This window comes from Gymnoscopelus microlampas (assembly GCF_963454915.1).
Source record: "Gymnoscopelus microlampas genome assembly, chromosome: 21".
Classification (NCBI taxonomy): domain Eukaryota; kingdom Metazoa; phylum Chordata; class Actinopteri; order Myctophiformes; family Myctophidae; genus Gymnoscopelus; species Gymnoscopelus microlampas.
The window spans coordinates 33,680,727-33,703,332 of NC_139958.1; the positions used below are offsets into that span (position 1 = coordinate 33,680,727).

Genomic DNA, 22,606 nt, shown 5'->3' on the forward strand with positions numbered 1-22,606 from the left:
TAAGGCGAGAACAATGGGATCTATTATTGCATTGCAACTTTCCAGGAATACAAAGCCTGCAGTTTCTATTAGCTTGGATTCCCCATCGATGATGTCACTGGTAGACGGGTTTCTGAACTGTCTACAGCCCTCCTCTGAGACACAGACTGATTAGAAAAAAATTGTACCATTTTATCATGAGCATTAGTGAGGACCTATTATATGAAGATAGGTTGAAAAGTGGTGAAGTCGTCCTTTAAGTGGCGTACATACTAGACGGAGATGGGAATTGGCGTACGTCGGGGGTGAGGAAAAGGGATAGTTCAAAAGAGTTCAGAGTCTCCCTTGTGTCTCCTACCTACCGGAACAACTGTTGCTCGTCAAATTATTGTCTAAAAAATATCCATAAATCCACGTCTCCATGGGGTGACTATTAATCGATAGAAAATAAGTTATTTTTTGGGGTGAACTACTCCTTTAACCTAACCTCCAAACCGCGCCCACCTGGGCGAAACACCAAAGCAAAAGGGAGTCCCGTCGTCGAACTGGCAGCACAAGGCGGGGTGCCGGGGGGAGTGACGTGCGGCTAGGAAGCAGGGCGCGCGCAGCACAGTAGACCTGCCCTCCCGTCGCCATTTTTCGGCTCTCGCACCACCACCAGTGCACTGGGTTTGTCTGCCTGTGTGAGAAGAGAGCGAGAGAGGGGGCCGACCAAGAGAAACAAGGCAAAGTAGGATAAAATACCGAATACAGTTTCGTTTCACGGCGAGCTGGTACAACGCGCGACACCCTATTGTACCATGCTGTTGTAAGAACTCTTCTCATGCATGCATGGGAGGGAGGAGGTGAGTCGCTTCGGTTGTGGATTTTTTTTTTGTGAAGACGTGTTGCAGGCCGCCATTTTTGCTACTGCCTAAAAAAAAAAGTCTGCTGCTCCTCCGACTCAAGAAAGGGGACCTGGCTCTAAAAAAAAACACATTTCCGTGACGCGCGGTGCCTTTTATAGGAAGACCGAGGAAGATATAAAGTAACGTTTTTTTTTGTTGCAACATTGTATCGACATGAGGATTGTTCTGGTGAGGCAGGAGTATAGAGCAGCGTTTCCGTCCTCGTAGCTGACAGTAGGTTGTAGATAAATTGTTTTTTTTTTTAAAAAAGGGGTTGGTTACTTTTTTTTTCTCGGAGGAAGGAACGAAAAGGGGAACCTTTTGATTGATCATTTGTTGCTTCGCCCGGATCGCTCGGTGTATTTTCTTCTGTTCAAAGGTTTGGGCTCTTTAACATTTTCTCATTGACTTAAACTGGAGGGAATCGGCATTATGTTTCAAAGTTGGATCCACACCTAGTCGCGGACTGTGTGTGGCCGGGTTGGTTTGGTGTGTTTATTGGCTGTTGTCTCCGGCTGTGCCTGCAGCTTTTTTGGCCAGAAATCAGTCGTAGATCGAGCCTCGGGGCGACGAATGCCCAGCCTTGGATTTGTTTTAAAACATCAATTCACCCGATCACTTGTGGTCTGCCTGCCCCGGCTGATCACATAAGACGTTTTTAATTTATTGTTAGGTCTATTTGTATTTTTGTTTTTGTAGGCTGCTTTATTTATTCCGATCGAATCATGTCAACTGCACGGTTCGATTCGTCCGATCGGTCCGCTTGGTATTTCGGACCCGTGTCGCGACAGGAGGCACAGAATCGATTACACGGACAGAGGCACGGCATGTTCCTGGTCCGAGACTCGTCGACCTGCCCAGGCGACTATGTGCTGTCGGTGTCCGAGAACTCCAAAGTGTCCCATTATATCATCAATTCTCTGCCGAGCAAGAGGTTTAAGATCGGAGACCAGGAGTTCGAGCACCTCCCCGCCCTCCTGGAGTTCTATAAGATCCACTACCTGGATACGACTACGTTGATAGAACCGGCTCCTAGGTATGAACACACACACACACACACACACACACACACACACACACACACACACACACACACACACACACACACACACACACACACACACACACACACACTTGAAATGTGTATTTCTGTCCACAGAAGTACAAGAATGCCTTGTACAAAAGACATAAACACTGGCAGTGCAGTCAGACAATAAGAAATCAGCCAGTTACAACGTGCCTATAAGGCAGTACATTGTTACATACAATACAGTTGACATACTTGTCTGTCTGTCAGAGATACACACATAGAATAAAGGCAAAAACTGAGATGAACACTATCAAAAAACCTCCTGGCTTTTCTATACATTTTTTTTACTAGCAAATATTTAAAATACGCCTGGATGTTGGAGCTGTCTGTATTCAATCAGGCACTAACCTACATTCCTATGTTGGCAGTACAGTCCACGATGGCAACAGTGCTGAAAGAATCACTCTACAGCCTTCTGTCAAGTGGCCTAGTTGTGTACTTGATGACAGGCCAGCCGGTTCCATGATCACCATACAGATTGCTGTAGTAACTTTTTCTCAGAAGGGGTGGTACAGGATGCAGATGAGCTACCTTTTAGGTGGGGGAAACCACACCGACCAACAAAAAACAAAACTCTACCTTCTAGTCATGCAACTATTAATAACTATTTAGAGGCCAGCCATATTCAATAATAATATAAATAAAAAAATCTACTCAAGTAAATGTGTTTATTTTGTGGCTTTTTAATGAGAGTTAGTGCCTGTGAAGCATTGATGTGTGAGTGTTAAAAAATCTTCTTTGACCTTAGTTATTTTATATGCCGCTTGATTTAAAAATGTACATTTTATCCCTGGATTAAAGGCACTGATGTTGAACACCAGATTCCACTTGGTTACAAATACATACATTCTTCTACAGGTTCTCCCTCAGAAGGCTCTTCTTTTGACAGACGTAAATAATGGCCACTGGATTAAAAGTAGTTATATAAGTGGTAATAAAATATCCTTTAAGGAAGCTTCTCCTTGAATTCATAATGGGCCCCATCAATCTTCTTAATACACGCTCGTCTTCAGTCTACATTTTCATAATCCACTACTCAAGATTCCTTCCTCTGCCTCATTACCATGCATCTTGCTGCCTATAGATACCCAGTCACCGGTCCCATCCAGCCCATGGTCGGGTCAGAGGAGAACCTGGAGTACGTGCGGACTCTGTACGACTTCACCGGCAGCGACGCGGAGGACCTTCCATTCAAGAAAGGCGAGATCCTGATCATCCTAGAGAAGCCGGAGGAGCAGTGGTGGAGTGCCAAGAGCAAAGAGGGTCGCGTGGGGATGATCCCCGTGCCGTACGTGGAGAAGGTGGTGAGACCTCCCACCCACCCTGGTCAGCCTGCCCACGGCTCCCGGAACTCCAACAGCTACGGGATCCCCGAGCCAGCTCACGCATACGCTCAACCCCAGACCCCTTCTCCACTGCCCCCTGGCACACCTGGAGTCATCAGTCACCTGGCGTCTGTGCAGAACGGCCCCGTCATGGCTAAGGCCATCCAGAAAAGAGTGCCCTGTGCCTACGACAAAACGGCTCTGGCTCTAGAGGTAATGAATAACGAAGCTTGCGATCCCCCCCTCCCCCCCCGTTTCTATTCCAGGTCCCACTGTTCAACTTTCTCTCTCCGAGATGGCAATATAACTCTTAGTAGGTTGTAGCGGTTCTCCCCATTAATTTGTGTGTTAATATTACACCATAATGCATTTTTGTCATGGAAAGTCATATAGTTCGTAAGGAATTATTATTATTTTAACGGTGTGGCTCTGCAGGAGTCTAGCTGCCCATCAAAAATATGAATTCAGTGCAAATTGGTGTTGTGAGGCAGTGGTTGACATCAGCGCAAATTGCTGTTGTTAGGCAACGGTTTCTGTTGTGCGTGATGTCAGCAGCGAAGGGGAGGGAGAATAGGACGGAGATTATATGTGACGTCAGATCAGAGCTCGAGCGTTGTGTGAGAGAGGGAGACGGAGCCTATTTCACCCACATAATAGCCCGGCCAATGTTGGGTTCAGAAACCTGAAAACACTGAACTTTGTCAGTGCTATATCCTTTGCGCATAACTGTAGTCCTGGGTTCCAGAGGGTGCATTGCCTGTTTCCTGTTCAGTTTCCCATAGCTTTGTTTGATTGGCTCGGCAGCAGATTTGAACTGAAAAACACACATGACACCTTCATATGCGTTTCCAGTTCAAAATTGTGGCAAAAATAACAGTGAAAGAAAGTACTATGAAAAATGACTTCAAGTCCTCTAAATGGAATGTCCTGACCAGGTGGAGATTTCTTCCCCACCAGTAATAAACATTGCCCACTCTTACATGGCAAAATACTTATTACAGGTCATCTCCCAAGGCTACTGGTTTTAAACAACTTAACGGTTGCACTTGCTAATGGTGTAATAGCTTAGTTAGCTAAACCTCAGTACCTGGAAAATATTGTCATCAGAGTGATTGAGTCTATATCCATAAACAGAGCAATTACAGTTCAGTGGTTGTCTGGCATCCAACTAGCTGATCACAGTGCCTCCATCCATCTGGGCTATGGGATCTATTGTCACCAATTGAGACATTAAAGGACAAAACCACTGTTTTCCCCGCTTTAGTTTCCGACAATGTTCTGACCTTTTGGGGATACAGTGACTATTTCTAAATATAGAAATGTATTATTTATTCCACCTACGTATATTGGTTGATTGATTTTTGAGACCTGGTGACTGGTGAGAGTGAATGAACCAGCAGGACAACAATTCAAATCCAGTATTTTCTTTTATCTTGTAAGGGAGAAATAATTGCTTGAAAAAAGATGAGTTAGGGCTGCAGCATACTCCAAAAGAACTAGAACCTTTTTTTTGCTCAATAAGATCAATAAGATATGTCATAGTGGAGGAAAAGTACTTTGGCAGTGCCTATGTGGGTGTTTCAGACACTCGATGATTTATATTGTGAGATTTCCGTAATCTGAGATTAAAGATTAAAGTTCTCAGTAGCCAGCATGTCTTCTATGGAAGCATGTCGCACACCACGCGCGACACGTTGTGAGCTTATAGATCAGCTATTTTCGGATAGTAGCTATTTTAAGATGAAAGCGTATTTGAAGTGGTTAAACGAGCAATAGAATAAATTAAAGTGTGTTTATTAGTTTGTGTTTTATTTCATAAAAGAAAAGGTTGAAGCCTCGATCTGCAATTTCTTCAACTGGTTGTATGACAACAGCAGGAATTGTTTAGCATGATAATACCTAAACATCACAATTCTACATATTGTGCTAACTGTTAAGAAAACGTCTCTAGTGTCCTCCTTTCATGCTGTTTCACAAATCGCAGATTACAATTTGACCGTTTATTAATCCATGTGTACTATGGACAGTTGTCTGAGGAGGTTAGGTGGTACAAACCTCTATAAACCCTCTCTGAGTGACTACAAACACAACCAGATGGCAATGAATTAATGGACAGAGATAGCACACACTTTAATACACTGCGTCTGTCGTCAGAACGGCAAAATCTCAAAAAGAAATTACCGGTATGTCAAAGCACGTCTGAGGTTGATGTAAACATACAGCAGAGATCCATGGTATAAACAAGTATGACCAAAGTCATAATAAAGCCGCATGTTGCAGGCTTTTTTGGCCCCAATCTTTTCATAGACCTGATTACTTGTTTTTTGGATTGCTTGTTTCTCTCGCCAAACCTGGCAACATTTAGCGTCGCAAATTAACGCTCCAATGTTTTTTATATAAGTAGTGGCAACATGTTGTGACACCACACGGGTCTTCCCAACAATAGCTAAGATTGAAGTCAGTGTGAACATGGGCAAATAATAACTTAATAGCCAAACTAGGTCTAATGAAGTACGCTAGCATTTAGGCTAACCATCCTGGCTGAAGCTGTCTCCCTTTCTCTCTCTCTCTGCTGTGTGACTCCGTGCGTTGCCTTGTTGTGGTTTCTGTTCGTCCATGCTGGCCCCTAATATGGTGTGCTTCCGGGTGGTTCAACCTAACTAACAATGAGGATCGTTCTGATTGGATCCCTTCCCAACTAGTCCCTCAAAAAGAGTAATTCTGATTGGATCTCTTCTCCATTCGTCCCGCCCTAACATTTTCGTCTCGTCTAATTCGTTGACTAACGTGTCCATTACATTTTCGTCTCCCCATTGGCTTAAAAGGGGAGCTTAAACGGGGGGAAGTGTGATGGACAGCCAGGACAGCCAATGAGACTTAGGTGTCGACACTTTTGACTCAGGTGTCGTGACTTTTCACTCGGGTGGCGGACTACGACTGGTGCTGTATACAGAGCCGCTCGCTAGCGCATGCGGCTAAAAAGAAAGAAAAACACTTTCTTGTATAGTGGGCTGATCTAACGTTCAGAAGAAACCAGAGCAGGGCCGCATTGAGTATAACACGGTTTTGTTAGGTTGTAGTATGCTGCTAGCTTTAGCTGCCATCTAAAGGTGTTTTTTAACGTTAAAAGATGGGTGCAAAATTGGCACAAGAGTGGCCTATAGTAGTGGTTTTGTTCCCCTTCTTTTAAAATGTATTGTCAGTTCATCAGACTATGTTGATAGATCACACTACAGAGCGAGTCTAGATGGATATCTTTTATTTAGCCACAGAAAGGCGTGTCTGTTATGTATATGTAGCATCTCCTTTCTGGGTCTCCTTTTGTGTCTTTAGTTTTATATTTCAGCTTCAAGTCAGTTGTTAAAGTCTGGCGATTATTATTACACAGGCTATTTGTAAACCGTGTAAAACAGATTTACTGAGTTGCGAACCTCCAATTTATATGGACATTTGAGGCAGGTAACCTGGCACATAATGATGTGGTCATGGCTACTGTTATTGGCAGGTCTGGTTGTTAATACACAATGTCATTGTCATTCAAAACCCTAGTAAAAGGTTAAATAAATGAAGTCATAGCAAAGCATTTAGCAGATACTGTTAGTTCTGTGTGTTGTCACTGCTGTATCCGACTGGCTCACCTACCAGTGAGGAGCCCCCACCGGGAGGACATGGAGCCTTCGTCCTACTCCTCCCACCCACCACTCTCCGCTGACAGATGCCGCCGCAGCCCGTAGGAGTATGTGCAGTGAGAAACATCACCCTCCCCGTCCAACGTCCCTCCCCCAAACACGGGCCAATTGCGTTCGTATAGACGCTCGACAAAGCCGGACGCACCGCGGTGGATTCGAACCCTGAGACTCTGCAGTGGTGGGCAGCTACTTTACCACTGCGCCACCCAAGTGCCCCAGTGTGCCTATTTCATCCAAATAAAAAACTATATAGTAACTTTATTGATAGAACAAACATGGAGTTACAAAATGCTGAATATCTAACCAAAACTTGAGGAGCTACGGCTGTTAGGAACACACATGAGAACAGGAGTGATTGCAATACCCTTGTTTTTGAACTAGGTGCGCAGGTATAACAACAAAAACTCAGTGAAACTGGCCCTACGTGCAATGGGATCCATACCTGTCACGATTATAAAATCAAGTTGACGATTAATTGTCACTCAAATAATTGCGATTAATGATTTTAATTGTGTGTTTGGCATTGAACATTGGAACGTATGAATACATATATATATATATATATACTAGAGTTTCGGGGGGCTACGCCCCCCTCAACCCCAGCCGCGCACGGGGCCCAGCGTGGGCGCGTGTATATTGGGGTACCCAAATCGCTGGAGTAAAACTGTGGAAAAGTAAAAAAAAAAAAAAGTAGAATTTTTTTTATTTTTTATGTTTCAGGGGGACCCCCGCGGACCCCCTGCTGGTCGACGGACCCCCTCTGGAGTGTTGGGACGCGCGGGGACCCCCCTGGAACATTGCGGACCCCTTCGGTGTTTTATTTCTTTTCATGAAGGTGGTTGCTTGTTTCTGGCGCTTGTTTTTAGAAAACCTGGCATGCCAACTTGGCAACCCTTATGTTTACCCTTAACAGATGGAGTGACGGAGCGCGCTGTAGTTGTTTTCCACGCTCGCGCTAATGAAACACTAAACGGAGAAGCTTATGATTGTGAGGTTGAGCGTGAATGTAATAGCATTGTAGTCACCTGAATTGAGCGTGGAAGCAGAAGACACGGTGAAGGGGAGGTGAAGGAGGCGCTTGTGTTGTTGTTGTTTTGGCGACGGAGAGAGCTGCGGAGTTTCAATGGCGGCCGTTCGTGTTGTTTCGGTGAAACCCGTCGCCGTTCGGTGTCGGTGGTGCGTACGCTAAACGGTAAGAAAGTGATTCACCTTCCGTTTTGTCCGAAATGTGGTGAGTGTAATAAATGATGTTGCGACGTGGAAACTGTGGAGTGAGCAATGATAGGTGCCCTACGCCACCCGTAAATTGTGAAAGTCGGCCGTGGCTACTGTGTTTGGGACATGATCTGTGTCGCCGTTGTGTTTACTCGATTACAGAGCTGTGGCTATAGCGTCAGTGGCGCGCGGAAGTAACTTGTCGTTTATATAATTATATATATATATATATATATATATATATATATATGTATATGTATATGTATATATATATATGTATATATATGTATATATATATATATATATATATATATATGTATATATGTATGTATGTATGTGTATATATATATATATATATATATATATATATATATATATATATATATATATATATATATATATACACACAAAGCAAAGTGACGCGATGTAAGCTTGCAGATCTACCAGTTCTGCTTTTTTAATATCTGAAAATGTATTTTTAACATGGAAACGGAGGATGACGATTATACAAAAATAATTGCGATTATCTCAAATAATAGTGCTTAGACGATTATATAATAATTGTGACAGTCCTATCATACCTTTTTTTTGTAAATGAAAAGCGTTGATCCAGTGCAGTGGTTCTAAAAACGTTTTAATTTCAACAACCCCCATAACTCTAAGGGTCCATTTGGAACCCCATCAAGGAACCCAGAGGACCCTGGACCCAACTTTGAGAACCACTGATATAGTGCACAGTCAAACTGAGCTGCAAACTTTTAAACTGCACATGTAAACAAAATGTCTAAACTAATAACTAAACATTTTCATGAAAGTTTAAATGAAAACTGAAAATGTGTTGGTTTTTTGCTGGTACCCATATCTGTTGCAAGAAAACAATGCTTTGCCCAGTCATAATGTAATCTATTACCTAGCACCAGATGTGTATGGTAAATTGTTCATTCCTAAGAACATCTTGGCAAGGTCCGTGAATAATTCTTCATTTATCCGTTCTCTCCTCCACTCCCTCTGTTCCTTTCCTAGACGAAAAATATAGATTTCTTTAATCAGTCCGTTGATTCTTTTTTTCTTTTTTTGTGTTTGTTGAAGAAATGTTAAGTAGTCAGCTTTTTGTCTGGGTAGAAAATGCTGAGTAATCGGGGGCAGGCTGTCGGAGCTTTCTGGAAGTGTGTGCTATTTGTCAAACCCATCCCAAGGGTCACAGCTAAAGGACAGCAGCGGCTAAACTGCAGCAGCTCATGTACGATGTGCCAATCTGGCAGCCTAATGGCACTGCAAGTAGGTCCACAACTATGGCGATTATTCTATTGATTGCCTTAATAGAAAAATAGCAGATCTACAAGCTCACAACATGTCACAGAACAATACGATGTCAGCTTGTAGATCGGCTGTTTTCGGCAAAGAGGTTTGGTATAGAGGAGATTAAAAGCTGACCAAGTGCAGAGCCATGTAAAGTATTGAGGGTTTAAGTGGTTAAATGCCTACACAATAATACACGTGAACATGATTCCAACATATTAATAGAAAAGATAATGTGTAAACTACAAAAAACATGAGTTTACACAACACTGCTGATAGTGCTGTCAAAAACATCTATGAAACTATCTATGAATTCTTTGATCAAGTTTAATCTGCAACACAATTTTATACAATATGTAGTGGGGGTCCCTGCTTCATCATTCTCAGCCAAGGGGTCCTTGGCCTGAAAGTCATTGAAGACCCCTGGTATAGATTAATTCATGAGGCTGTTCATTGTTGTGTTCAAAGATGCTGATACTGTATTATAACATGGAGAAGGCGAGACAGATTAGTCAGAATTAAGGGGTGGGGTACTATGTTATTAAATGTTGTCTCGTCAACTATACTAGCAAATTCTGCTGGTGCATAACTACCTGTCCGACAGTATTAACAATTACATTTTAAGGAGACTTGAGGGGTAATTCAGGGAGCATGACTTGGATACTATAATCAGTTAGTTCCCTTTAGTTATTTGGGGGTATTTGTCACTATTCAATGAGAGCAGGGATACATTAATGTCAGACCTAAATTGATGGCCTAAATGAAAACCAGGAATTTCTGTCTAGTGTAGGCCAATAGTGCAACCCAAGTGTTGCGATTATCTCATGACAGTGTTGGTACAGAGTTGATTTTGTGGTCTCACAAAATCAACTCTGTACCAACACTGGCCGTTCCTCTAGCCAAAATGACAACTTTGCACACAAGATCTCATAATATGACAGATTGCAGGACAAACCCTGCTGATTTTGGTAGCACTTGGCCTCTAGCGTAAATCTTGTAAAGGCACTTTGTAGCTTTTAACTCTAGTACTGTATTTAATTGCCTTTTTAACGTTTTGGGAAAATTTGATGCAGCACAATCTCCCAGATTATATGAAATTGCTGTTTGCGTGGAAAATATCTCCTGCTCGAATGCTATTTTATTAAACTTGTAGCTTGGGTTGGTTTTAGGGCTGTCAAAAAAAGAATATCGAGACTTGCATAATCTGTGACTTTAGGGGGAATGCACAATCAATTGCAAAAATATATATTTGATTAGTGGCGTGACGGCTCAAGCCTATATTAAAATTGGTTAATGGGAGGCTCGAGGGTGTTTTATGATAGTAATTCGACCAAAGCAGAGCATGCTGCTTGTCAGTCATTTCTGTGTTCAGTATATTGCACAGGGCAATATAAGTTATTTGTAATTTCTGTCCTATGCAATTGTTGTTTACAAAGCCTGAAAGACAAACGGAAATTTAGCTTGATTTACAGTATGTGTTCCAATGTCCATTGCAAAAAAAAGAACACAGTTAAATCGTTATAACAATTTTATTTGTGCAACAATTAATCATCAACCAAAATGTCATGATCGTGACAGCTCTAGTTGCCATGAGATCATTGAAGGTAGGCTTTCAGGAGACGGTATGCTTGGATGATGCAAACGTCCGTGGCACGTTTCCTATTGTGACGCAGAACTAAAACCGGGTGGAGTTTACACCATTGGCTTGGGATGCCTCTTTCCTTCATAAACCACTGAGATTGTAGGGTTGAGGCCTCACTCTACTAAACTGGAGGTAATTTGTTCAAATCTAACATGGGAATTTGAACTGCTGTGAGCAGTACACAGCTCTGAAAGTCGGTCCATCTCTACACTTGATCAATGAACACAGAATTGTAATTATTTTTAAATGAAATCTAGTTAATTGGTGGATAGGGGCGGGCTATTTCCTCACATTGACTCACACTCAAAGTTCCCCTAAATTTGCTGCTTGGTTAGCTGTAGCCTGAGAGATTGACTTCTAAAGAAACCCCTAACCACATCTTCTTTCAGTTAGCGTCAGCCTGTGCGTCGTCCATAAACCCAAAGTGGGTTGCATATCTCTGTAGGACTTCCCCCACCATTTGAATGTACACAACTCACAAATGTAACATCTAGGACTTGGACATACACCCTATGTTCTCTGTTAATCGAGGTCCCCCAAGGGTCTATACTTGGTCTTCTTAACTCCCTAGTCTACACCAAATCGCTTTGACAAAAGCTGATCTACAAGCTCACATATTTGTCACAAAATTGTGAGCATGTAGATCTGATTTTCGCCAAATGTTACCGCAGAATAGGGACGCTAGGGTTCATGTAGTTAATGTTTGTCACCGTTTTGAACAAAGTATAAATAGAATGGTCTCAGATGTGTTCACCAGCTCGGGTAGAGTTTTTACAATAATGACTTACCCAAAATAGGAACGCCAAGATGAAAGTGGTTAATGTGACAAATGTGTTTCATAAACATTTTTATGATTTTATTTTATTTCCCCCCTCATTGGCCCCCTGGGTGCCTCAACCCACACTTTGAGAAGATAAGACCTTTATTGATCCCGCAAGGGAAATTCGGTCGCCAAAGGCAGCACAGCAGAGAACCACTGGCCTAGTGTTCAGTTGCCGTTTTAACCCATTAAGACCTGAAGCCGATTCTACAAATGTTGTCTTCTAAATCATTTTTTTTAAAATGTATGTTGCTATATCAGTGGTTCTCAAACCTTTTCATGTCAAGGACCACCCAAAACTATACGTATTTGGACGCGGACCTCCCATCTCAAAATATTTTGTTCCAGGGACCTCCACCAAAGATTTGAGTTGCAAATGTTCGCTTTAAAAATATGTATATTCCAAGATTTGCGCACATTTTCACGATTTTTCAAAAATAGCAGATCTACAAGCTTGTATATCTGCTATTTTTGAATTTCCAAAGAAATAAAAAAAATGACAGATGAGTTCCCGGTCTTAATGGGTTAAATTGAAGCAACAGTAGTACTATGGCATGTTCCACATGGCATGACGATTTTGTGTTTTTGGTTGTTATGGTGTAGCACACACTTCCCCCCCGTGTCTTTCATATGTTTCATCTGTTTGCAGTGTTGTGGGTAACACATTAACCACACGAACCCTGGCGCCTCAGTTCTGGGCATGTCATAGTAAGGCAAACCTTTGGAGAAAATCCCTTGCTGTGTCAAGTAATGCATTACTTTCAGAAGCTGTTCTTTATAGTGCTTAATTCGAGGCTGCTTCATTTGAGGGGTTTCTGTGACACAAGTTATATAACATTACTTGGCACAGTAAGTGTTGTTCCATATTACTTATAATATAATATAATAATAATAATTGAAAGTAATGAGTAATCTATCAAATGTATGCATTTTAAAAGTAACTTCCCCAATATTCTCTCTGTCAGTGGCTCAGAGCAGATCATGGCCTAAAGCCAAAACCCTGCGTTGTAGTAGCATGGGCTCTTGGGTTTAGGAAGCATAAGCTCAAATGAATTATTTATTTGACATATGAAAGAGGCTATTTCCAACTGGAGAAGTCAAGTTCTCTCACCAGAGTTTGATATGTAGGCCGTTTGGGCCTGAACTTATCTTTCTGCTAAAGGTAAGCTTTATCAGGCAAGGCTAAATGTAATTTATCATAATAATTCACATAGTTGTGCTTTTGCGTAGCAACATTGCTCATACAGTACCTACATACCACCTACCCTCACTGACTACCATTCTTCTAATGTGCAAATAAACATACTTTGCAGAAAGTAAAAAAAAAGGCTTATCACAGAGCTATCTTCTGTGGGGATTTTACTAATTATTGCAAGGAATTTGAACAATGCCGTTTCTTCGTCATGTGTGTCTGAACTATTAATTGTATAGCCCTTAAAAAGCAGCCATTTCTTTCATATTTTTCATCATACCTATAGTGGTGTGAGGTGGATCATGCCTTCCCCCGACCTTTGACACACTTGTCTAATCTCATTGTGATAATATTGTCAAGCAGAGATCATCATACTTCCTCCACCAGACCTGTTCCACAGATGCATATTGTTGTTCCACAGACTCATATTGTGACTGATGCTCAATTTATACTCCGCTGAACAACGCCATCATAAGTCAAGTCGGCGAGTTGTGAGCTTGTAGATCAGCTATTTTCGGTATTCCACATCATACAATGTAGTATAACTCAGGCTTTAACCACTTAAACCCTATGGTTTCCTGGGGTCCCCCAGGGCTTTATAGTTGGTCTCCTAACCGAAAATAGCCTCTACAAGCTCGCAACGTGTCGCGAGCTTGTGGATAAGCTATTTTCACCAAAAACGTTCTCCCCAGAATGAGAACGCCAGGATTCATATAGTTAATGGTCTTCTCCCCTGTTTCAGTAAGGGACAAAGGATTATCATCACAGATAAAGAATGTCCTTGAAGCTTCGGCCGTGTTCTGAACTTTTAAGCTACAAATAGCGTGTCCTCCACATTCAGGTTTTAATCACGTTCTACGTCGATGCCAACATTTCTCTTTTTAATCCTGATAAAGAGCATATGGTCCAACCAGATTGCGGTCACACACAATGTCGCAAAGCATCTGAGCAAAGTCGACGTTCTCCTCTTCTTACAGCTGTTAAAACCATAGTTATGTGAAATGAAATGGAAATCTTACAGATGACATTTATTATTTTTGAACCCATTCTGGCAGGATGTTATGGACTAAGTTTAAATGGAGGGGAAGTCTATACTGATAACTATTGATTTGATTAGTGCCGAGTGTGCACATAGAAGGGGAGTGGTTAAGGGAAGGTGTACACCTTCTCTGAACCACTTTGTGTACCCTCTAGGGTTGTCACGTGACATGACATGACATTTTTTTGTCAAAACGCAAATAATTGCGGTTAACGATTTTAATTGTTTTAATTTTAATTTTTGACATTGAACAATGGAACACATTGCCTAAATGTGTTCCATTTTCTGTTTGGCTTTTAGGCTTCATAAACAAAAGTTACACAGGGCAGATTGAACACATTTAATGCACAAAGAAATGATTGACACATTTATTGTATTCATATTTTAAAAGTAGTGGAAATATTTTTTGGAAATGTTTTAACTCATTGAGTGCCATTAATGTGTTTCACGTGTTTTTACCGCTATGGCGCAACGTGCCAATGACGTGTTTGACGTGTTTTTGAAAAACATTCTTTTAAAAAAAAAATATGTTCAGAACCCAAGATATCATTATCTGAAGATTTGCAGCTCCATCCACTCCTTGTTTAACGTATAACTGAAAAAGGCTGTATCTCGCTTCCTAAGCACTTTTTTTTTACTTTGAAAAAAACTCTGGCACTGGGACAACATAATATAGAAATAATTCTGGCAATTCTGGCACTCAATGAGTAAAAATGTATGAACATTTTCCAACATAAAAAATAAAATAACTGATTATGTAATAATTGTGACAGGCCTAGTACCCTCACAACAAAACATACTTGTTACCTGCTCACAACAGTTGCTCTCAATAACGCTTAGCTACTGTACCTCATCACATTGTTTAGAGCCAGGTGTGCAGTGTGCACTTGACTATAGTAGCACAAGAGACACTTAGATCAGAGCCTGTGTATTGATTAATTCCTGGCAAGAGTTGACGGCATTATTTTGTATTTGTGATCCTGAATGACCCCGACTTTAATTCCATACAACTGAAACTAAAAGTAGTTTAGTTTTATCATTTGGATCTGTGTCGAGCCAATAGCTTTTTAAAAATGTTTTTATCGTGGTAACCCTGAGCTTTGTAAAAGTATCGTTTAAATGTGTGGAACTGCGTTCAAAACATTTGAAGAAGATTTTGAGGCTGTTGTTGTTGCCATTTTGTATATTAAAAAAGAAAGAAATCCTGGTTGTCTCCGCCAGGAGAGTTTGTTTTCACTTTCCGTCAGCCAAGCAAACATTGGTCGAGCATTGTGATCTGATTGGCTAGTGACATATAACGGGCTATAAATACATGTGTCACTTTGAAAGAGTCTTTGCCTCTTTCAAAGTGAGGTAAGACAGGAATAATCACGAAATGGCTGAGAAATGGCGGATACTGTAACAATTGGATAGGACACTTACACAGACAGGACAGATAGGACACTTACACAGACAGGACGGACAGGACACTTACATAGACAGGACGGATAGGACACTTATACAGACAGGACGGATAGGACACTTATACAGACAGGACGGATAGGACACTTATACAGACAGGACGGATAGGACAGTTATACAGACGGATAGGACACTTGTGTCATGTTACTATGACACAGACAGGACAGATAGGACACTTACACAGACAGGACGGATAGGACACTTACATAGACAGGAGTGATAGGACACTTACACAGACAGGACGGATAGGACACTTACATAGACAGGACGGATAGGACACTTATACAGACAGGACGGATAGGACACTTATACAGACAGGATGGATAGGACACTTATACAGACAGGACGGATAGGACACTTATACAGACAGGACGGATAGGACAGTTATACAGACGGATAGGACACTTGTGTCATTTTACTATGACACAGTAACATGTTCTATTTTTTGTAAGAATTAGAACATTCCCAACATTCCCAACACAAGTCTGCTGGCGGAGACTTGTGCTCCGAGGAGCACTTTTTCTAGTTATAATTATTTTTACCATTAGGACTGTCATATTTTCCAACATTATATTGAAGATGCTTCTATTGTAGCCGTCATGGGCATTCAAGTGACTCTGTCCCTGTCCTCCTTTCCCCAGGTCGGCGATATTGTCACGGTTTTGCAAAGGAACATGAGCGGTCAGTGGGAGGGAGAGGTGAACGGCCGAAGGGGTCTGTTCCCCTTCACCCATGTCAAAATACTGGACCCCCAGAATCCAGATGAGAGTGACTGACCTGGACCTGGACTTCTCTCCAGTGTCAACCTACACCCCAACCCGCTGGCTGTTGCCGCCCCACCGCCGGAGTCACCACGGTTACGTGCTTGCCTGCTTGGGGGCTGTACCACGATAATGCCCCTTTTATATTGTCCCGCCAACCATCGTGAGGCTTTCTGACTGTTTACAGCTTTGGACTTTGGTTCCCAACTAAAACATGACCCTCACCTCTCCCTCGGTACCCTCTTCCTCATCCTGGTTCTAGGCTGGGCAGTGTTTTTTTTGCCTTAGTGTCCTTCCATTTCCAGATCATTGGGCATTGTGTGTGTGTGTGTGTGTGTGTGTGTGTGTGTGTGTGTGTGTGCGTGTATGTGTGGTAGGTACATACCTTCATCGTGGATCTTGCCACATGGCATCACAACCGGATTTTTTGTTGCATTTTTAAATTTGAGGGGATTTTGAAAGCATTGGTGTGATTTTTGTGTTGGTTTTGAGGATTTCTTTTGAACGACAAACTGTGGAAAAAGGCAATATCCCTTTAGACTAAGGATACCACTGAGGCAATGAGGAGCTAATCAGCCTGTGTCAACTGTTATTTCTCCAAACAATCGAGTCACTGTTCTACTTAAAATATTGCCACACGCATGCACGCGTTTTACTTGGCCGTGAGGAATTCAGGTCAACAGAGTTTAATGTCTGCAGTGTCGCATGACTGACAGAAACGGACTTGGGCCAGAGACGGAGGCTGAAGAGGGGTGGTACGCCATAATGGACACGACATCATCAGAGCACGGTTTTTCGACGTCGGGTCCGGGGCCCACCAGGGGTCCAAATGGATCCTTACAGATCTGTAACTCTGAGAAATGGAAAATGGAACCATTGTCTTTGGGACCCCAATCTACACTGTACAATTCTAAGTGTTAATTTAACTCTTGAGAGTGTACAAATGGAACCCTTTACGGGTCCATTTGGTTCCATTTGTACAAACTCGCCTAGTACTCCTGGTGGTACCCGGACCCGACATTGAGAACCTGTGTCATAGAGCCTATCCAATCACCTCCTCCAAAACGGACTTCATTGTCATATTTATCTCTTCCCAAGACGATATGTGAAACGGCCGGTATGTGATTTCATCTTTGTATTATTTGTGCCATATGATCAGCAGTGCAGGTGGAAGTCTTATTTAAAAACAAATTCTGTCAGTAAACAGAAGTATAGTAGAATGGACCATTTCAAAGTTAAATGAACACTCAAGATGAACCATTTTAGGGCACTTGGCTATGTCTACACATTTGCCAATAAGAACATGGCTTGGAGCTCAATATGCTTTTGGTTCCAGAGTGCTGCAAGTCAAAGATGACAAATATATTTGGACTTCTTGCACACACAAGAAGATGCTATGCTTCAAGCAGGTATTCAATAATCGGTAAGCAGCAGTAATCGTGATGACATGGCCTCCCGCAAGCATCTGTTTAGCGCTGCTAGCTTATATTAGTGGACGTTGGGAGGGGCTAATGCTAATTTATATTGTCGCGCACCGAAAATGACCTTGCCGATCTTCTATATTTGGTGCACGTGACCATCGTACGACGAAGTATAAATCAGGATTAGTGGGATTTCACACATTGTACACCATCCAATGATATAGGTCAGGGGAGGAGGGCAAAGGTTGCAGCTAGCTAACGAGATCCCATCATCCCATGTCGTTTTCAAAGAATGCATTTTTCACACATGAGGTTGTGTGAATTTGATATGCACGAGTGATGCCTGAGAGATTTTATTTTTTATTTACAAATGTTTTTAATTGATATTCCAGCACACCACGGTGAAGTGTCAAGCTTTTCCAGTCATACTCGTTTAGAAACGATTGGATCATCTGCATATTTGGAAGCAGCGGATGGAACAGCATGTGCCGATGTGCATCCCGGGTCTCTGGTGCACTATGAAAATGGCTAAAAGAACACTGAGGATTCTACTGTGTAAGGGGCCGTCCATGCCAATAATGATGTGAGCATCCACGCTGATGAATGCTAACGTTCTATATACAGTACATTGAACTTGTAAACGTTGAAAGCCCTATACATTTGGATGGATTTGACTGGCTGTCAATGTTTCTATTGTTAATCAAATCGCTCTGAAAGTGATCCCAACGATATCGTTCACCACCCTCGTCATAGTTGGTGTGAACTCTGCAATCACTAAGGTTTAAATGATTATTTGAACAATATATTTATAGCTCTTTCTTGGTGTGGATGGCCCTTTAACCCTTGAACCTCATCACTTGCCCTTCCTCTTGCGTCTTGTCCTTAAGTGCTTTCCTTTCAAGGCCCTGCTCAGCCTTTCACTCTGAGTTATACCATTGACCATATTCACACACCGGCCATTTCACTCTTACGTCATAGGTGTGTGTGTGTGTGTGTGTGTGTGTGGTGGGGGGGCGGGGGGGATAGGCTGGTTATGACGAGTATTACGTAAGAGTAAAATGGTGGCCTTGTGAATATGGGCAAATGTTCAGCCTTCAGCCGCATCCCAGTTTTTTTTCTTCTTACTTTTTGGGGAGGGGGTGGGTAGGTTTCTGTTCTTTTTTTTGTTTGTAGCCAGCTGTTGATTCAAGCATTTTTGTTAAAATAAAACTGTTGTTGGATAAATGAACGTTGACCGAAAGGTGACTTTTTCAAAAGGGAAACAAATGCCTGCTGGTTGCCTCTGTGCATGACCTCTTGGTCTGGGAGACGATGGTTCTTCCTGGCCAAATGCTGCTTTATGTCATTTCTTATTTCCTTATTAAAATAAAAGTTCTAATGCCACCTGGTCTGTGAAATCAAACCAGTCTGGGTTTTTTTTCTTTGTCAACCCTCACAAACCCCACTAATTAAGCAATACACCCTGAATATTTCGCTCTCAAGGTGGACTGCTTCCATCATGCTTCAGATTTGTTTTGTAAAGGCATTAACAGTATTACAGTGCTCTTTGTTTTTTCTCATGTTCTAGGAAAGCCTCTGTGTTGTCTTTTACTTAAGAATGGAAAAATTGTGCCTTTTTATTTTCTTATACCATTTACATGTGTTAATATTTCCCATGGTTAACACCCGTGCTGGTATGGACCCTTTATGTACAGAACAAGTAAATAAAATTTACGTCTACTTCTTTAAAGTTGCTCTGGCCTGGTAATGTTATTTAGGTTGGTGGTGAAGTGTCTCTTCTACATGCTTGTCGTGTTCTGCATGGCGCACAGACGGCGGGTGGGAAGGTGAGAACATGTTGGAACTAGACAGCCATCCAAGCATGTGTAAGCCTGATCGAAAAATAGCTGATCTACGAGCTCTCAACGCTGCCACATCGCGATGTGTCATGAGCTTGCAGATCTGCTATATAAATTAAGCATTAAAACTGGAGCAGCAGGCGGGTCCTCCTCTTCCATCTATTTTCTATCAGTTCCAGTTTCGATTGTGGCTGCGCCCAGGAGAAGGGAAGCAATTAATGAATGTTAATGAAGTGCTAATAAAAGCGAGCCAACAGCTCGTTGACCTACAGAGTGAGGGAATGGAAAACTTCTCAAGGACAAAATTGCTCATGAGTCCATTTTCCCACCATAGCTATGCATAAGCTAATGCATTTTTTTCAAAACAAAACAAAAATGGAAGTAGATGCTATATAGAATTCTAGATAATAAAGCAATACATGATATAAACATTTATTTTTAAATGGTATGTAACTCCGGCCCCATTAGCGGCACTGGCTGCTGCACAATGACAAACATATTGAGGGCTGATTTATATTTTGTTGTACTAACTACGGTGTATAAATTAAGCATTGGTTGGCTCAGGCTGCCACATAATGCCAAAGTAGGTGATGACAGCCTACTTGAGTGTTGAGGTAAATGTATTGGCACCATACAGTTTTCGGATTGGCTTGCTTTCACTATCACTGAAATACTTGGACTACTGGAAGGTCAGCGCTATGTTTTGGAAGAGGTGGGGAGAGGGAAGCTTTACTGTGTAAATCCTGACTGTTCATTTACCTCAGACCTACAAGAGTCACTTTTTATAAAATTTCAGAACTACATGAACACTCAGATTACTGTTGTGTTGAAGGCCAGTGACTGCCTCGGTTTTGACTTAATAGCTGTTTGCCCAACTTGTCACTGCATGAAATTGCATTTTATTAGCAACCTAGCTGTGAACGTCACTGTCTGCATGTATGATGTAGTGCACTAATACTTAGATATTTATGGTCAATTTTCCCCAATGATGGACTGCATTACTTTATTAGTGAAAATAATGCTTTTCTGCTGAAGTTCCATATTTTTACTCAGGAAGCCAGTGCATGTCTCAATAAAGACGTATGTGTAAAACATGAAGTTCATCATTCCGCAGAGGCTTTGGTTTATATAATAAGCATTATCTTTTTGTCAACAAATACTTATCCTAACAGTAGTAAACGTTTCTAATCATTTATACTGTCTGAGTACACACAGCAAAATCCTCAGTGTGAATTTAGCTCTGAGAGTAACAGTTGACCCAAATGGACTTCACTATGTGTTTATGGTGGTCTTCTCCTTGTGGAACCATTTGAACAATCCCACAGATTGACAGGACTGTCACTAATGGACTGTTGTTATTTTTGTTTTTTCTAGGACCCCCAGGTTGATATGCATTATTAGGCAATGGACCCCCAAATTATGATTTTATTTTTTTATTATAACGTTTTAATCTCTGGGACCCCAACTCTTAAGAGTTACAGATCCGTAGGGGTCCATTTGGTCCCTACTTCCTAACTATCGAATACGTTTTAGCTGGGAACTCCTTGGAACCCCCTCAAAGACCCCTGAGGGTCCCCGGACCCCGTGTTGATGATAACCACTGCCCTAGAGAGATGACGATGGAGAGGTGACAAGCACGAGCAGGTGCATATGGGAGACAGGGCCACAGCCAACTCTTGGGGGTTGCCAACGCGATGGGAGTCACATGAGAATAAGAGACGCTCTGTAAGAGACGAGCTGATATAAATAAGGCCACTTGCGTAACTGTCTCTAGGCCCGGTAGCCATGGGCATGCAAGCTCCTGTAGTAAGTGTGTCATAGTTGTATGGTACTTCTCAGTGGTGGAACTCAAGTACTGCACTTAAGTACAATTTGTTTTACTATTTCCAGTTTTCAGTAGGCCTACCTTTACTTCTACTCCACTATATCTCAGAGGCAAATATTGTACTTTTACTCCACTACAATTATTCGAAATCTTTAGTTACTAGTTACTTTGCGGATATAAATTATAATATTATAAAACATACATTAACCACTGGAGCCCTATTTTATACATAGGCTATTTGAAAATAGCAGATCTACAAGCTCCCAAGGCGCATCATGACGCATTGTGAGCTTGTAGATTGGCTATTTTCAAACATTTTAGTACTTTTACTTTTGTTACTTTAAGTATATTTTGATGCCAATACTTTTGTACTTTTACTCAAGTAACGTGTTGAACATTTTACTTGTAGCAGAGTATTTTTATTTGTGGTATTGCTACTTTCACTTAAAGGACGACTTATATACTCATATAATAGGTCCTCACTAATGCTCATGATATAATGGTAAAAAAAAATCTAATCAGTCTGTGTCTTAAGAGGAGGGCTGTGGACAGTTCAGAAACCTGTCTACCAGTGACATCATCGATGGGGAATCCAAGCTAATAGAAACTGCAGGCTTTGTATTCCTGGAAAGTGGGCAATGGGAACAATAATAGATCCCATTGTTCTCGCCTTAATAAAAATCTGAATCAAAACATTTTAATCTTTTTGGAAAAAAAAATCCTGCCTAACGATGATGTCACTGGTAGACAGGTTTCTGGACTGTCCACAGCGCTCCTATGAGACACAGACCAAGTAGAAAAAAAATGGTATCATTTTATCATAAGCATTAGTGAGGACCTATATGAAGATAGGTTGAAAATGGGTGAAGCCGTCCTTTAAGTAAAATATCTGAGTATACTTCTTCCACCACTGGTAGGCTACTTACGATACGATACGATAATACTTTATTGCCAGTTCACACTGAAATTTGTCTTGCGACCCAGCAGCCATGTATGCAACAATAAACAGTTCACACATTTGACATGACACAAGAAAAACAAAATACATACATAAAGACATACAAAGACAAGAGCAATGTCCACCTCTCAGCCTACCCTTGGCCTATAAATCCTGATTAAGCCT

General features: G+C 41.6%; 1 protein-coding gene across 1 annotated transcript; it reads left to right on the forward strand.

Moving 5' to 3' along the window:
• The first annotated feature begins 632 nt into the window (after positions 1 to 632).
• crkl (v-crk avian sarcoma virus CT10 oncogene homolog-like) lies at positions 633 to 19,552 on the forward strand. The gene is made up of 3 exons (XM_084047708.1): positions 633 to 1,902; positions 3,041 to 3,494; positions 16,280 to 19,552. The coding sequence occupies exons 1-3, from the start codon at positions 1,592 to 1,594 to the stop codon at positions 16,412 to 16,414; spliced, it is 900 nt and encodes a 299-aa protein (XP_083903834.1). The 5' UTR covers positions 633 to 1,591; the 3' UTR covers positions 16,415 to 19,552.
• The last annotated feature ends 3,054 nt before the right edge of the window (positions 19,553 to 22,606 follow it).

Excerpts from the sequence above, each read along its gene's own strand:
- crkl (XM_084047708.1), top strand. The coding sequence starts at position 1,592 with ATGTCAACTGCACGGTTCGATTCGTCCGATCGGTCCGCTTGGTATTTC. Across the intron at positions 1,903-3,040 it reads TTGATAGAACCGGCTCCTAG|ATACCCAGTCACCGGTCCCA; the intron begins GTATGAACACAC and ends TGCTGCCTATAG. Across the intron at positions 3,495-16,279 it reads AAACGGCTCTGGCTCTAGAG|GTCGGCGATATTGTCACGGT; the intron begins GTAATGAATAAC and ends TCCTTTCCCCAG.